The following is a 15466-nucleotide window of genomic DNA, read 5'->3' as shown; positions in this document are numbered from 1 at the left end:
AGTACATTCAAACACACTATTAACAATATTCCCATAAGTGAACAGACAGGCACTTATAATCTGCTTACAGACACAGGGTACAGATTGAAGTAAACCTCTACAAAGGCACTTAAAGAGACTCAGGTTAAACTGAATCTCAGTGTGATTACTGACTTACCACTGTCCCTTAATCAAAATCTAGAACATATATTGCATGGGAAATGAAACCTTAGCACAGCTCTCCTGGTGGCTTGGCATTCGAAAATGACATTGTCAAAACTTTTTTTTTTTTTTTTTTTAAAGAATCAGGTTTTGTGTTCTTCACATCTACTTTGTATCTTTTGCTCAGATTAGGAGAAAGAAACCCAAGGAATAATGCAGTTCATTGACATAACTATAAAAACATTAACACTCACAGTTATTTTGGTCTTATTATTTTTCAAACGTATACATTCAATCATATGGTGTTATTAGTTTTCCTAACCACAAGTGCTGGGCAAATTGTACAATAATTGACTGACATTCAAGTAATCCCACCCTGAGAAAACCTGCTACTCTGAAGCTCCCACTCTAATGTACCAAATAAACAGCAAGAGGTTGTACTGTGGAGGCAGGGTTTGGCAGATCGTTTTAGTTCATCAGTTTCACCACAGATTTACTCAGGGTAAGCAGACAACATGTTAAAAAAATTGCTTACCCCAGATAAGTGCTAGATGTCTCACTTAAAACCATGAGCAAAGAACCCGTGGGGACTCCAAGGAAATCTCTTCGCATCTCCTCACGATGAAGAGTTTTCCAGATTAACACCACAAATAAAACGTGATGCTCACAAGGTTACGTGAGCTACAGCATCTGAATTCAGATCAGTAACGAAGGAACAATTAAGTAAAAGGTTTTCACTACCAAAGATGATTTGTGGAGAAGGTTAACAGAACTGGTGGGTGAATGGACAGTGGGGAAGCATGCCAAAAGGGATGACATGTCAACATGCTCCTCTCGTCAGATTAAGAGCTTGCTCTCTCATAACGAATACTGTGTCCTAGGACAATCTGCCCAACATCTGCAATGTGTGAAGTTAATCAGCACTGGTACTGGAGATTTCTAGCCTTCTCTGCACAGAGCTGGCATTTCTGGTCTGGTTGCCTTCGTTTTTTTTCCATGCACCATGGTCTCCAAGACTTCCAGGAGTTTTGAAGAATGTCTCGTGACGTGCAGGACGAACGCTCTTGGGTGTGACAGGAGTTGATGAAGGCTGTGTGTGAAACAGAAGCAAGGTAATTCAGGAGTGTTTTATCAAAGTCTACCTGCAAGCATGCCCACAAGCTCTCTTCCATTTGCAAGAAGCCCTGCATCCTTCTTCTATAGGGAATCATGTCACACGATACATTCAGGAGCTCCACATGAAAAGCTATGGGCTGTCTGCCAGTACATCACTGCTGGGAAGCTGAAAGCCTTCAGCTCATTTCCAACTTAAATATATTCACAACTAGTTCACACTCACTCATTCTTATGCTAGTCTTGTTCTCTAGCTCAAATGGCTAAAAGTCAAAAGTAACTTCTGTTATTTGCTAGCAACAAAACAGACCTAAAATTAGTCTACTAAACTCAGGCTGCTTCTGCTTCAAGTGCTACTCTACTGTAATCTCTAATGCTGGTATCTGCAATCAGATTGACTGTAACAGCCTTTTTGTAAGGCTTGAACAAAATGAACATAAAGTAACATTCACAAAGCTTCCAAAAGTTCAATTTCTCTCTTCATTAGGAGGTAGGAAAACACATCACAGACTGAATAACGTGAGCTAAAGCAGTGCCAAAATGTCACTGCTAATAGTTCTGCAGACCACCTAACATAGTGTGACATGACTATTTAATCTTATTAGTTGTAATTCAGACTAATGAACCCTTCACTTTTGAATTTCTCATTTATATATTAAAAAAACCCATGACTACGGTTGATTTTCAAAACTATCTTCTGATGGTCAAGAAAGATCAACAAAACCCACAAAAAGTCAGCTCTGTTGGATGCTGCCATTAAGCTTCCTTTACTTAGCGAGGTCAGAATGGGGGTGAGGTAGCACACTAGCACCAGTTCATTTGACTCTTTAAAGATGACAAACAATCCTCCCATCTTCCTAACGTATTTCTATAGCTACTGCATGATACACTTAGAACGCCAGGATCAAACTGGGGGAGAACACTCCTCAGCCTGCTAACTTGCTGCTCTGGCACACAGGCACTGAGCTGGAACTGCACTTCCACTGTCACTCGGTCACCTTTGGTGCTTACCTGCTGCAGCTTCAGAAGGGTCACCGGATGCCCCACGCACACAGGGGAGTCCAGGTTAACAGCACTGCAGGACCTCGCGAGCACAGGTCTCGGATGGGCGGCAGGGTGAGCAGTTAGCTGGGGATCCACTGACGGTGAGGGTGAGCCATTTGGAGTAACCACTGCTGTGGTGCCAATGAAAACAGGCGCTGTCGATGCCAGGCCAGACATGCTGATATTCACGGAGGCAGCAGCTGAGGAGCCTTCAGGAACTGGAGAAAGAGGGCTGGGAATTGCAGGCGAACAGACAAGAGGAAAGGAAGCCAAGGCTGCTGATGGCACCATGACACAGGGGACACCCAGAGAAGGTAACTGGCTTGCAGCCAGCCCGATGGCACCAGGAGCTTGGTTTGCAGAGAACAGGAAATTAAAACTGCTTAATCCTGAACAAAAGAGAGAAACGGCACGGCATTAATACGGTTGACAAATCAGAATTAAGCTAACACAACTTCATATAGAACAGGAGAAAGGTATGACAAGAAAGAAGGAAAGAGAGAGGCTGCCCAGGAAGAAACAAAACTGGCTGTTATGCCAGGCTCTTTTTCCCTACATAACCCTGTGCCCCCACCTGCTGCCTGTTTATTCTCTCTACATCTGTTCACTTTATTCATACTAATATGAAAGTATATACACCGTTTTAGCAAGAAAAAATACATACAGAAAACATCCAAACATACCCCAAAGATGCTCATTTTCTTTAGAACTGCTGAAATATTATTTTGAAAAAGAAGCTGGTTCCTAGTTTGTTTGACCTTCTGAAATTCCAAGATCAAGGTTCTCCAGCTGAGCACCTCTATCCTACAAGTTGCTCCACATAAGTGAAATCCCATAGACCCCATTTCTAATGTCACAAAGAAATCAAATACTAAAGCAGTATTCATGAAAATCTGTCATGTGTGCTGCTCCCTCAAAAGTGTTTGGTACCATGCAATCACAAACAAGAGTGGATGTGAAATCCTGTTGTATTTTCAGCTGCTTCTTCCCTATTCTTGCTGTGTCCACAGACACTCCCAGTGATTGAGGTTTAAGACAAGAAAGTGCAAAGCATGCAGATGAGTAAGTTCACCCTTAGGGGAATGCTGTTGCACTATTCTGGCACCTTACTGACAAATCTAGACTTCCAGTTCCTCCAGTTTTGAATGCCAGATAGGGGTCTTATTTTGCTGCATGGAAACCACACACACAAAATCCACACTAATTATCTCTAGTAATGTTTGAGTACTTACAAACAAAGTGCCTCTATTTTCGGAGAAACAAAAATTCATATGGAATTCAGAGTTACTAAATTACTACAGAGAGCTGCTGATGCTTCTTGTGCCAGCTACAGACTTCCTGACCTATCTGCAGGTCTCCCTGTTTGAACACCTCAGTGAACAGATGGGAAGGTTTGAGTGCCTCTAGATCTCACATCTGCCCTTACCAGCAGCAGGCTGAACATAGAGATACTGTGGTACAAAAGGCTGACTGGCATTTTCTTTAGAGATGTGATCCTTTCCTGGAGAAGGTTCACCGGGGTCTTTATTCTGAGACCATTTTTCTTGCTCCTGAGAATCCAGAGGCTTAGTAGACTTTTTGTCTGCAGTCTCTGGAGCTGCAGGACTTGGGAGGTCAAGATGAAAAGCTTCTAGATGTACAGCAGAGGCACAGCCACTTCCTGGCGCAGAGTCTGCCTTAGGTGACTCAACAGGGTTCTAAGCAAAAACAAGAGAGGTAATGAGGAGTCCAAATTGAAGTATGGCATGATGTCTCATATACCTTCCTCAGCTACAGAGTAAAACATGTACCTGTTTCAAATGGCATATACTCAAACATCATACGGGGCCTGACCTCTGTTTGCAGCAGTGAAAACTGAGAAATAGATGCACTTTCACCATTATCTGCTCTCACCAATCTGCTACGAGCAACACTCAGTGTGAAAGGAACTCAGACTGGAGAGTAGGGAGAAAGTGCAAATCACATTTTCTGTGGCTCAGTGGAGTAAGCAATGCCACTGCTGTGTGGGAAAGCCTAAGCAAAGAGCAGAAGAGAAGGAGTAACAGTCACATTGATTTCTTCCCCTTTGGCAGCCTGTTCTGCTGAAGACAATGATCAGAACACTGATTCCAAAGGACAGCTGATCATCACTTCACTATGCAAAGCAATCATAGTCCATTTTCTACTGGTAATGCAGAAACATCCCCTAGTTAATGCCTACACTTCCTGATACAGCACTCAATTAATTGTATTAACATGCTAGAGGGAGCATTTGTATCCACAACAAGAGTGATTTTTCATTTCTAGAAACACTACACTGGGAATAAGTTTTCCCCACCAATAGAAAGCCTAAATGATAATGAAATTCACTACTTTACCTTGGGTATTACAAGTGAGAGAGGGACATCACCCTGCTCGATAGTCTGCTTTTTAGCAACTGGTTCTTCATCATCAGTAGGAGCAGAGGTCGATGCACACTTGTGGGAGCTGCGTTTCTGGCAATTAGCTGGAGGTACAGCACCCTGAGCTTCTGGGGGAAAGGCCTTCTCATCTGTACTCCTCTCCCTTGAGAGATTCTCCTGGAGACCACCACACAGCATAAAAAAGGATGATGAGGGGAAACACAGGAAGGGCTGGCTGGGGAGTAAGGGAGGTTTTCCATTTTCTGTCTTGGAGGCTGCTGCACTGGGAGGATGAAGAGCTTGGCTGCTGACCCCTTTCGGCAGCAAAAGGCTTGGCATATCTGCCTGGACCATGGGGAAAACTGCCTGAGATAAAGGATTAACACAAAAATCAGAGTCCCCAGGAACTGGAAGGAGGGAGAGATGTGAGGTTACACTTGAGTTCCTCGCTCCATTGAGAACTGCTTCTGTGGCACAAGCTGTGCTCCTAAAGAAAAAGAACAAAAACATTCAGTACAAAAGTAAAACCATGTTTTATCCTTACAAGCTACTATGTACCATTCTTGGGTACAAACATGAAAAATTCACAGAAAAACTCCACTTATTTTACACATTTACCACGAGGGTCATCTTTTATTATATCAAATTACACGGAAGCAGACTCATCAATTGCTTGGCAGAACAGTAATGCTTTCAGCTGCACTTGACTGGAGTAGAAAAGGCCACTAGGGAGCTACACCTGGCACCCAGACATGAATTCAAATTCGGATAGATACAGAGAAGACCCACTAATATGACAAGAGAGGTTTTCCATGGAACTGTGATTTGTCAGCCCAAATAACATGCACAGGAGGCAGAAAAGCCCTGTACGAACACACCTGAGATAAAGAACTATTGAAGCAAAAAGACAACAGCAGTACAGACATAGATATATATATACCAGCTGTGAATAAGCTCAAATAGTTAAACAGAAGAAAGCTTTTAATTAACATAGCAGTAAAGTTAGATTATGATTTGACAGCATAGTAAGAGGAACAAATAAACACACAAGTTTGAGGTGCACCAGCTTATATCGTTGATTGGTTCTACATTAAAGACTTCTGCATGTTAGAGTGATTCTCCTGAAAAACAAACTAACCAAAAACACTAAACAAACAAGCAATACTGAGACCCATGAGAATTACAATTTTAATACGGAGTTTCTGGGTACTTTCTTCCTGGTCCTATGAATGGAATCCAACCTTTTAACTCTGTGTGGCAAGTACCAAGTTGAAACAAGATATGAATTTTTAAGACCAACTTACCTAGTATCTTCTTCTATTTTCTGCCTGCAGACAGTTGCAAGATTTATCATTTTCGAGCAGTATTCATCTGAATTCATAATGCAAGCAGAAAGAACAAAGGAATTTTCAGTTAGTAAGAGGCAGGTTTACCAAGTGTATTTTGATACTGGCCATATAATATAAAATACTGGCTGTAGTATTTCTTCCCTATCACAATTTTATCTAAAGCCAGAACCTGCAAGATACTCAGAACACTTAGGTCCACTAGAGAGGTGCACAACATCATCATTTCCTATAAGGGGGGCCCATTAAAGGCCCTGTCCTGTAACTGCTTGCTCATTTTTAAGAGCTATCTGTTAGACTGTTTCAGTAAATTCTACTATACTAAGAACCATAAATTTCAGAAAGCTTTTGTGTCTAACCTTCCTTATCCATGCCAAGACTTAACAGAAGAAACCATGCTATAGCTGCAGCTGGTGAAGAACAAAAACAAAAATACAAGCTGCTGATTCAAGGCAGTGTTGCCCAAACTCAGCTCATCTAACTTCAGGCGCTTTCCTAAAAGATCCAAAATACAAGTGGAAATATTGGCACCTCCCTAAGGTAATTCACATATATTTTAATCACGCTGTTTCCCTTGGTCAGCTGCCTTAACGAGTGGGCCCACATCTGGGGGCAGATTCAGTGGTATACAAACAAACATTTCCTTAGTAGTTACCTTGTCTCCCTCGATGCGGGCTGTTGGGCTCAGAGCTGACCTTCCTTTTGGTACCTTCACAGGGCTGTGTACTGTTAAATGACGCGTGACGTGTGAACCTCTGCTTTCCAGCAGCACAGATCTGGTATGGGGCACAGGCTCCTCTTTGTGCCACTGCTGGAGGACCAGATGTTGGGCAGTGCCCCCTCAGTTCATCTGAAGGAATACAGTCTTGTAAAAGACATTCAAGGAACACAGCTCATTATTTAGACTTCTGTCACACTGCTAAACTTGGCCACACAAGCAGAGGTAACCTGTATGCCCACAACAGTAAGTAGACTAGTTAATAGGCATGGACAAACAAGACAACAGCTTCCCTCTTTTCAGTTCCATGGTAGCTGCAGAAAGCAGTTACACTCCAGTGTGAATGCTCAACAAGAGAAAGGGATTTAGATGTCATTAACATTTACAACCAAGTATGCTTTACATTTACTTGGTCGTAGCACTGGCCTGACTCAGAAAACACAGTAGCACAAGACTTTCCTTCACACTTGCTTCTAGACAAGAATCAGCAGCTTACAATATATTGCTTTGTTCAATCCTCTCTTTTACAAACCTCTTCATGAGGAAACGCATAAGTTCCATTACCAAGGCAATAACTCATTGTCTAGTTATGACAGAAATACTGAGGCGTTGTAATCCCAAAGACCCACGGAAACACATTTGGAGATGTAGGCATAATATCTTCCATCATTCTACAATTCATCATTAGGTAAGTTTGGTGAGGGCAAATTCTGAGCTGGTAAGTGATTGATAACCACAGGATAGACAATGAATGTCACATGCAGAAAGCTGTCTTTTGTAATACAGAAACAAACATCGAAAGAAAAGAGGAGTGAGCTTCACAATCTACCTGTCTTTCCAGGGAATTCCACAGGCCCAATCCATTTGAAAGCAGGCTTGCGGCCTCGTTCCTCTGTGACATGAACTTTCTTTATCAAGCGTAGGCTGGTAAGAACATTGGCGATATCATACAGCCTTCGTACCTTGGCTAACAGGAAAGAACAAAAACAGTCACATCTACAATGCATGCAGTACATATTTAGGTAGTAATTTCGTTCCAGAGTATCGTCATAGACTTCACAGACGAGACAAGTAAAATCAGTCTCTAGCAACCCCTCTAAAGGCTGCCATGCCAGCTCCCACTTCCACCTGCTTGACAGCATTCACTTTATTTTAGCTGAGCATCCAACCTACCTCATTTAGATGGTAATGAGTGCTTACACCATTGGATGATCAAAAAAGGCAGCAACCTCCATAGAGGGAAAAAGCAAGCACATAGAAGCAAGAAGCTCGTGAATGGGCACAGTTGATCACATACTGACAACCTCAAAAACGAAACGCTCCTAGAAGAAATCTCTGTGACTCCAATAAATAACATTTTCGAGCTGGATATAGTACACATCCCAGCACTCAGCTAAAATTCTTATATTTCTCCTGGCACCTGGAAAAGCATTTTAAGACTGAAGTAGTGGTAATTCATTTTAAAAGTGCAAAACTATTTGCTAACACTGTTTTTGTCAAGTTGTCCAAGAGATTTGAGTACCAAACCCCACTAACTGAGAACAAAACTATGCTATCCAGCTGTGAAAGACTTCTGGGCTGAAAAGGAAAAGTAACAAACTTCTGCAGAGAAAACATGAACACTGTTAAATTGAAAAACGTACTTCATTTCATTGTCTTGAAACTTGTCATTTGGAAAGGAAGAAGAAATAGGGTATAAAGAATTAAATCCAGAAACCCAATTTTTCTATGTTCTGGAGCTAAGTCTTGAAGATGATGGTTAAATTGATGCTTCTCACCCCAAGGTCTATTTAGACAAACTATTGTTTCCAGTCATAACTATATTTAGGCAAAAGTTTCCTGACCCGTTCTTGCTGTTATGTACTGGTGTCAGTCCAAACATGCCCTTTTTCCTTACTCACTGCCTGATTTGTCTCTCAACAGTCAGCTTACTTTTAAACTTGCTGTAGTCCACTGTATCCTGGTTTTCTTCTATCAGTATCTTCGCTGCGATGTCCAGAGTGACTATCTTGGTCTTGGAGACAAGGAACAGCATGACAAACTTTTGGCTCATAATCCGCAAGGACTTGTCCTTTCTGCTGTTTGCAGATGCTGTGTTACAAATAACACCCAAGCCTCTTAGCATATGTCATCCATCACAGCCAGAAAACTAATAAGTAGGTTTCTCACACATAAAAGGAGCAAAGTATTTTCTTGTCAGGAAGCAAAAATCTTTTGAAAGGCAGAAAATAACTGTGTAATGCAGACAGAAGTCCCTCTTCAAAAGGCAATAAAAACTTACATATAATATAATATGATAAAAAGCTTACAGAAATAGCCTTTAGAAAAACAGATTCCAAAGCTGATTCTCTACTGTGTTACACAGTTTTCTGCAATTATCATTTTAACGGACTTAGAACTTAAACACTCTGTTATATGGAGAATGTGTAAATAATGGAAAAATGGAACATGGCACCTTCTGTCAAAGCAAGGCATTTATTGTCAGGTATGGGTGGGGAAAGAAGGACCAGGGCATCTTGCAGAATTTCCTGCCAGTCCAGATGAGAAAAGGGACATTTATCCTGACACCACTGCTAGGGGCAGGATAGGAGAATGTTCTGTCACCTACACAGTGAATTCAGCACCTTTTTGCAAAGAGTAATTTTTTAACCACTTAATTTAAAGCACAGCAAGGGAAAAAATTGCTCAGAAAACAGGAGAAATAAGACATTTATCTGTACCTCACATCACATGCATTAGTCATCTTACCGGATGTGCAGTCTGGTTCTGCAAAGTCAAGTAATGGTCTGTCATGTGAGTATGGCACCGTTTCCCTTTTCTGGTCTCCAGATTTGTACTCTGTGTCCTGCTCCTTGTACTGGGAGGTCACTAGCTCACCATATTGCAGCTCCCCTGCTTCCTGAAGCATTTTGAGAGTCTGACCAAGGTTGTGCCGCCCATGCCAACAGTACTGGTTCTTGGCCACACGGCTAACCAAGTGCAACGACTCCAGCACATTCACTATATCATAAATTCGTCTCCTCCCGACTCCTGTTTCAAGAGGGGAAAATAAAAGACACTGACTCTGGACCGATGGGAAATCTACAAAGTAACACCAACTAGGGTTGCAGCTGCACAAGGATAGGAAATTAGGGTTACAAGCAAACACAAAGGAATATCCGCCATGCTTAAATATAATACTACTTAAAGGAATTTTAACTGTTTTCTTGAGCTGAATTCTCTCTTATGTCCACTTTCCATGACAAAGGCACCTAAATGGACTTTCTTACCAGAGTCCCAGAGAACATTGCTCAAGGATCTTGCTACCGTTCACAAAATACATCATTCTTCTGCTGCCTTTCCTTTCAAAACAGATGCATTTCATTCTTGCTATTTCTTTTCTGTTCAACAACCACGTTCTAAACGTAGATAAGGTATTTATTTAAAGATGATTTTGTACAGCTCTTCCTATTCAATAGACAAACTCTCCAACAGACTCAGGTCCTTTTGTTACTGGTGTGACTTGAGTTCTCTCTCCCAGGTTCTATTACTTTTCTCAGAAATTTCATTAATTTTTAACTAAGAACAAACCTGAAAATAAGACCCAGAAAATAGACTATTTCATGCAGTCTCACTACCTCAATACAACACATTTCCTCATTCTACTTTTGCATGTCTCCTTGTAACCTGTCCTCAAAAGACAACATTTAAAGCTAAGATAACTTTGATGTATGTCAGGTACGTACTCAGTCATGAAGTACTGACTTCCCAATTGATTTCCTACACCTAATTGTTTGCAATTGTTGCCCTAAAGTTCCCATTTTGACATAAATTGCTGTTTATTAGTCTTCCTACAAAGGGTTTGTAACTCTCACAATTTCTTCAGTGTTCAGTACACTGAAAATTTAAGAAAGCAACAGCATTGGTAGACAGCTGGAGGACTGATCTGTTTAGAAAGAAGTACTGCCAGAAAGCAGATTTCAAAACAGACTCTTAGGGATATTAGGCATTTCTAACTTGTGATTAGTTTGATTAGAAGAGTATCCAGATGCCAGGAAATGCAGACTCTGAATATGTAGTAACAAGGAAGGCCTTCTCAAGGGTGTTCTGTAAGGTGACCCCATTTTTGCAGGTATACATACCAAGAATGGAAGCCACTTCATCCAAAGAAATGGTAGTTTTTTCTGTTGACAGTGGGTAACTTGGATAGCGAGCTAGAAACTTTTGGCACAAGAGTCCTAAGCTTTTCTGTTTTCTGCTGGGCCTTTGCTTTTCAAATTCATCAACGGTACTGTCGTCTACCATATCATACTGTTAAAACAGAAATGTCAAACCTTTAGTGCAGGTGTTCAGAAATAAGGCATAGTCAAGCAAGGTACATTTCAGATGACATCAATATTCAGACTTTATAACATGGGTTTCTTGCAAGAGCATGGCACTTGGGTGACACTTCCACTTGCAAGCTCTTTAATCTGACATGTAAGACCTGGAATGAAAAACTCTTATCTGCAAGTTATTGTAACAGTGGTTGTGCACAAACAAATAAAACATAAGAAATGCTAGCCTAGCAGGTAAGAACTTATTTGGAAGGAATATTTCTGTTTGAGAGAGGAAGAGGAATATTTCCTCTAACACCTCTGGATCTGGATGAACAAACCATCAAAGTGCTCCTGGAAAACCACTTTTGAGAGATATTACTGCCTATCACAGTGGCTAACATTAAGGAACTGGGCTGGTTGGCATATATATGTGTATATTGGTGTATAGGGGAACTCTTCATAGTAGCCACTCTAATAAGCGCCGTTTTTAGAACAGATATTCTGTAAGAAATAATGCAGGAGAGGGAAAACAGCAATTGAGGGACAGGGAGAAGGAGAAAAAAAGTGTCTGTAGGAAGAAAACTAATGACCCAATACCATTGTCTCCATGGATGGACTTCCTAAAGGGAGGCATCAACTCTACCATTGCCTGAGTCCTTGCAAGTAAAAATTGGGACACTTAACCATACCATCTGAGTGTTTAAGGGCTGGGGTAAAAAGACTGGAAATTATTTTAACTGATCACTCTGAGGGGGGGTGGTAAACAAGGTAGAAGACTGCAAAAGCACAGGGAAAATCATCACCACACTGTAGTCCAATTGCTTTTGAAAATGGCAGTACATTGGCCAAACAGGGTGTCTGTTTAAAAATGATCTGGCAGCTTTCCTTCTACTGTGGTTTGGAAAACAGCTTCAGGAGAACTTAAATGTGCTGGTTTCACCACTGTAAGCTCTACTTTCACTGTCCTCTCCAAACAACTCATCTTTAGGCTCCTGAGTGGCCCCAAGTCAGTCACTGCTAAGACAGCTAACTTCAGTCTTTGAAATTCACACTGGTCAAGTAGTGCTGCACTGGCAATTGTCCTTTGGGATGTTTTAAAATACTGAAATTTCCTACAAGGGAGCCAAGGGCCAGTTGGAAGAAAACAAATGCTTAATTAAGAGAAGGTCTGAATGAACGCAAGGTAACCGTGTTCCGAGTCTTACCTGTAACGAATCAGGTATGTCATTCTGCTCACTGTTTTCTATAGGCCTGAAGAGCTCTTTCTTCTTTTCCCTGTCCCTCATGTCTGGGCTAGCAGCACTAACGAGTATCTTCAGGTTAGCAGTGGGGGTCCAAGGGTCAGCCTGAGGTCTGTCAACGAGCTTAACAGGTGTCATTGGATTTCTGTCTGGAGTGCAGCCCTTCTGCTTTGATAGGTCAACCGGATCACTCTTAATGGGAGTCTTTGGGGCCATCCTGGATCTATCAAGTATGTTTTCCTATTAAAAACAGGAAATAAAACAGTATGACAATTCCATTTGTTCTTACGAAGGTAATCTTCATGAGTCATGCCTTGGCACTCACCACTGTATTTAGTGCAGTTCTTCTGCATTCACTGGAAGCAGTGAAATATTCTACGTGATACTGTACTGGAGGCAGGGTAGCAGTCACTACTCTAAATTACAGAAGCTGAGGCCAAGCAGTCAAACTTGGCCTACTGTGCTTTTAAGTTCCATGCGTTACCACAAGACAGCATTGCCCATGGAAATAAAGCACCAAACTGGAATGAAAGAATGCATTGGTCACATCACACTTGGTAAGAAAACATGGGGTTCCGCCTGAAAAGTCTCAAATGAAAAACCATGCTGGGAATGCAGCTTGGGCTGTCAGGAACATCACAATGAAATGAATTTCATGTGCAAGGGGAGCAAGCTTTGCACCCACACTAACCACTGCTAAGAACAAGAAAGAACTCCATAACAGCATTCCTTGACCCCAGCTGGGAGCAGCCAGAAGGAAAAGTCTAATCTGCAAGCTGATTTTCATCGTTCCTTGAATGAAGCAAAGCTCCATTCCCTCCATTCCCCAGCTGCAGCACAATCTTCCCTCACCTTTGGGTCTCTTGGGAGGGCTGGACTCCTTACCTCTGCCCTTGCTGTGAGAACCCTCACTGCTGACCAATAACTAGCTGAAAGAAATTCATTCCAGAAAGCATCACTGGCACTGACAGATCAGCTCCTGAGCTACAGAAGACACTGTTTCATTGTAGCCTGTGGGTGCAAGGAATGAGAAGACAGAAGGACATGCTGCTGTCTTTGCAGGATGCATCAGGTGGCACAGAGAAGGCCTTCCAGAAACAGCCCTTCTTTTTCCCTGAGAGAACAACAGTCCAGGCAGTCCAGTTACCACTTAATTCTACTTAGCCTATAAACAGGGCACAGTGTGGGGTTTGGGGTTGTTGCTAATATTTCTCATTGGTTTCTAGATTTAGTCCTTTAAGTTAACTGCATGCACCTTAAATGGAATGAGAGAAAGCAAAGCAGATGACTTTGCAATAAAACCCTCTGGATAAGCTTGCTGGACCTGGGACTCAAGAAAGCCCTTGGAGCCACTGCAAACTGCTCTCAGAAAACAAATCAGGATGGCAGCTGCTTGCTGTTTGCTCTGACTGTAGCTTTTTTGGTGCTCGCAAACACAAAAGTTTGCTTTCTTCAGACCTACATGACCATTTAAATTCTTTAAAAATAAGCTGAATTGTAAAAGCTTGTTTAGATTGCATATAATTGTTTTTTATTTTATTTTTTAACTATAAGGGTGGCAATGCTGGGACAGGTTGCCCAGAGAGGTGATGGAAACCCCATCCCTGGAGGAGACATTCAAGGCCAGACTGGATGAGGCTCTGAGCAAGATGATGTAGCTGTAGGTGTCCCGGTTCATTGCAGGGGAGTTGCACTAGATTGTCGTTAAAGCTCTCTTCCAACTCAAAGGATTCAACAACACTATGAACTTTTTCAAGTTTTGCTGCTTATTAGGAACAACTCAGCTATCACTAGCCAATATGGGTATTTAAGCAGGTGATTCTAAATACTATTTTATCAAGTCCAATCCAGGCAGAAAACACAACTGTAGCTGGCAGTTGGGGATCAATGTGGCCCATCAAAAGCACTGCATTCTGAGCACTGATATGAAACATTTCTTCGTACATTCATCCCTGAATATCCCAAAACGAGGTAATAAGTGTCTTCTTTTCCAATTAACAGCAGCCAGCTGTAACTGTGACAAACAGGGGTCAATTTAGAGGGGACAGCACATTTTGGAATACACATTCACACAGAGGTGGCACTCGCTAAGCTCATGCGAGTTCCCACCTGGCAACGAATCAACACTTAATGTTCAGCAGAGGAAGTCCCCTCATGTTCCTGCTTACCAGGGCCGGTGCCAATGGGACCACAGTGAAGGCCACTGGGAACCCACGGCTCCCCTGCCTCAAACGCCCATCCTCGTACAGATATCGCCGAGCAGCAGCAGCGGCGTTACAGCGAGATGCCCACATCCACTATCAGCCTCATTACGCCGTCCTCGGAGCTCCAGCCGGCCCGGGCAGGGGTCAGCGGCCCAGGCCCGGCTCGGGAGGTGCCGAGGGACCGCTGACAGCGTCTCGGGCAGGTGCGCGCCGCGCCCCGTGGGACACGCGTGGAGCCGCCCCGTTCCTCGCTCACCTTCTGCGCCGCCTCCGCCTCGGCGCGGCCCCGACGGCTCGGCCGGACGGCCGCCAGGTCCCGCAGACTCAGGACGCTCGCCTCCATCTGCGCAACCAGCAGGCGCCTTCACGCCGGTCCTTAAGGGTAGCCCGCCCCGCCAGAGGAGGGGAGAGAACGGGCGCGGGGCTGAGCGCGGCAGGAGGGCGCCCGGTGCCGGCGCGGCCTCAGCTCGACAGCAGCAGCTGGGGCACGGCCAGGACCGGGGCCGTGCCGCCCTCCCGCCCGCCGCTCCCGCCAGGCGCCGCAGTCCCCGCGCTGGCGCCCTCAGTCATCGCTTGCGCGATCCGACCAATCAGGCGCGGCCTGCCGGGGAGCGCCGGCCACGCCGCCGGCCAATCAGAACGCGGGCGAGCGGCGCGCGGCAGCGCGGGACGAGGATCCCGCCCGCGCGGGGCCGCTTCGCTCCTTTTTCTTCGCGCGGGCGCCGCCGGCCCTCCCCTCCCCCTCCCCATCGGACCCTCCGCTCCGGCGGCCGCGGGCGGCGCGGGACAGCGGGAACGCGCGCGGGGCCGGTGGACTGCGTCTGGACGGGAGCAGAGCTGGAGGAAAAGCGAAGGGAAAAACGTCCCACTGACAGCTCTGTGCTCCGCTCTGAGCGGGAGATCCCTTCCTGAGCGATCTCCGCGCGGTACAGTTCATTTTTCTTTTTAAGCCGAGTTTGTGCTGAAGATGGCTTTTCTTG

The 15466-nt window shown here is 43.8% G+C and overlaps 1 protein-coding gene across 1 annotated transcript; it reads right to left on the bottom strand.

Annotated features, from left to right (window-relative positions):
• Positions 1 to 790: 790 nt before the first annotated feature.
• E2F7 (E2F transcription factor 7) lies at positions 791 to 14829 on the bottom strand. Its single transcript, XM_065743254.1, has 12 exons — positions 14743 to 14829; positions 12247 to 12522; positions 10865 to 11033; positions 9492 to 9773; positions 8676 to 8834; positions 7573 to 7710; positions 6681 to 6875; positions 5984 to 6050; positions 4656 to 5166; positions 3725 to 3995; positions 2266 to 2687; positions 791 to 1231 (listed from the first exon to the last, which is right to left on the bottom strand). Exons 1-12 carry the CDS (start codon positions 14827 to 14829, stop codon positions 1055 to 1057), a joined length of 2754 nt encoding a protein of 917 aa, XP_065599326.1. The 3' UTR covers positions 791 to 1054.
• Between the last annotated feature and the right edge of the window lie 637 nt (positions 14830 to 15466).

The sequence above is a fragment of the Cyrtonyx montezumae genome, unplaced genomic scaffold (genome assembly GCF_038088225.1).
Source record: "Cyrtonyx montezumae isolate F1298 unplaced genomic scaffold, pur_monq_1.0 scaffold_3, whole genome shotgun sequence".
Taxonomy (NCBI): domain Eukaryota; kingdom Metazoa; phylum Chordata; class Aves; order Galliformes; family Odontophoridae; genus Cyrtonyx; species Cyrtonyx montezumae.
Note: the sequence above shows the minus strand (reverse complement) of the source record. Positions and strands in the feature narration are given on the sequence as shown.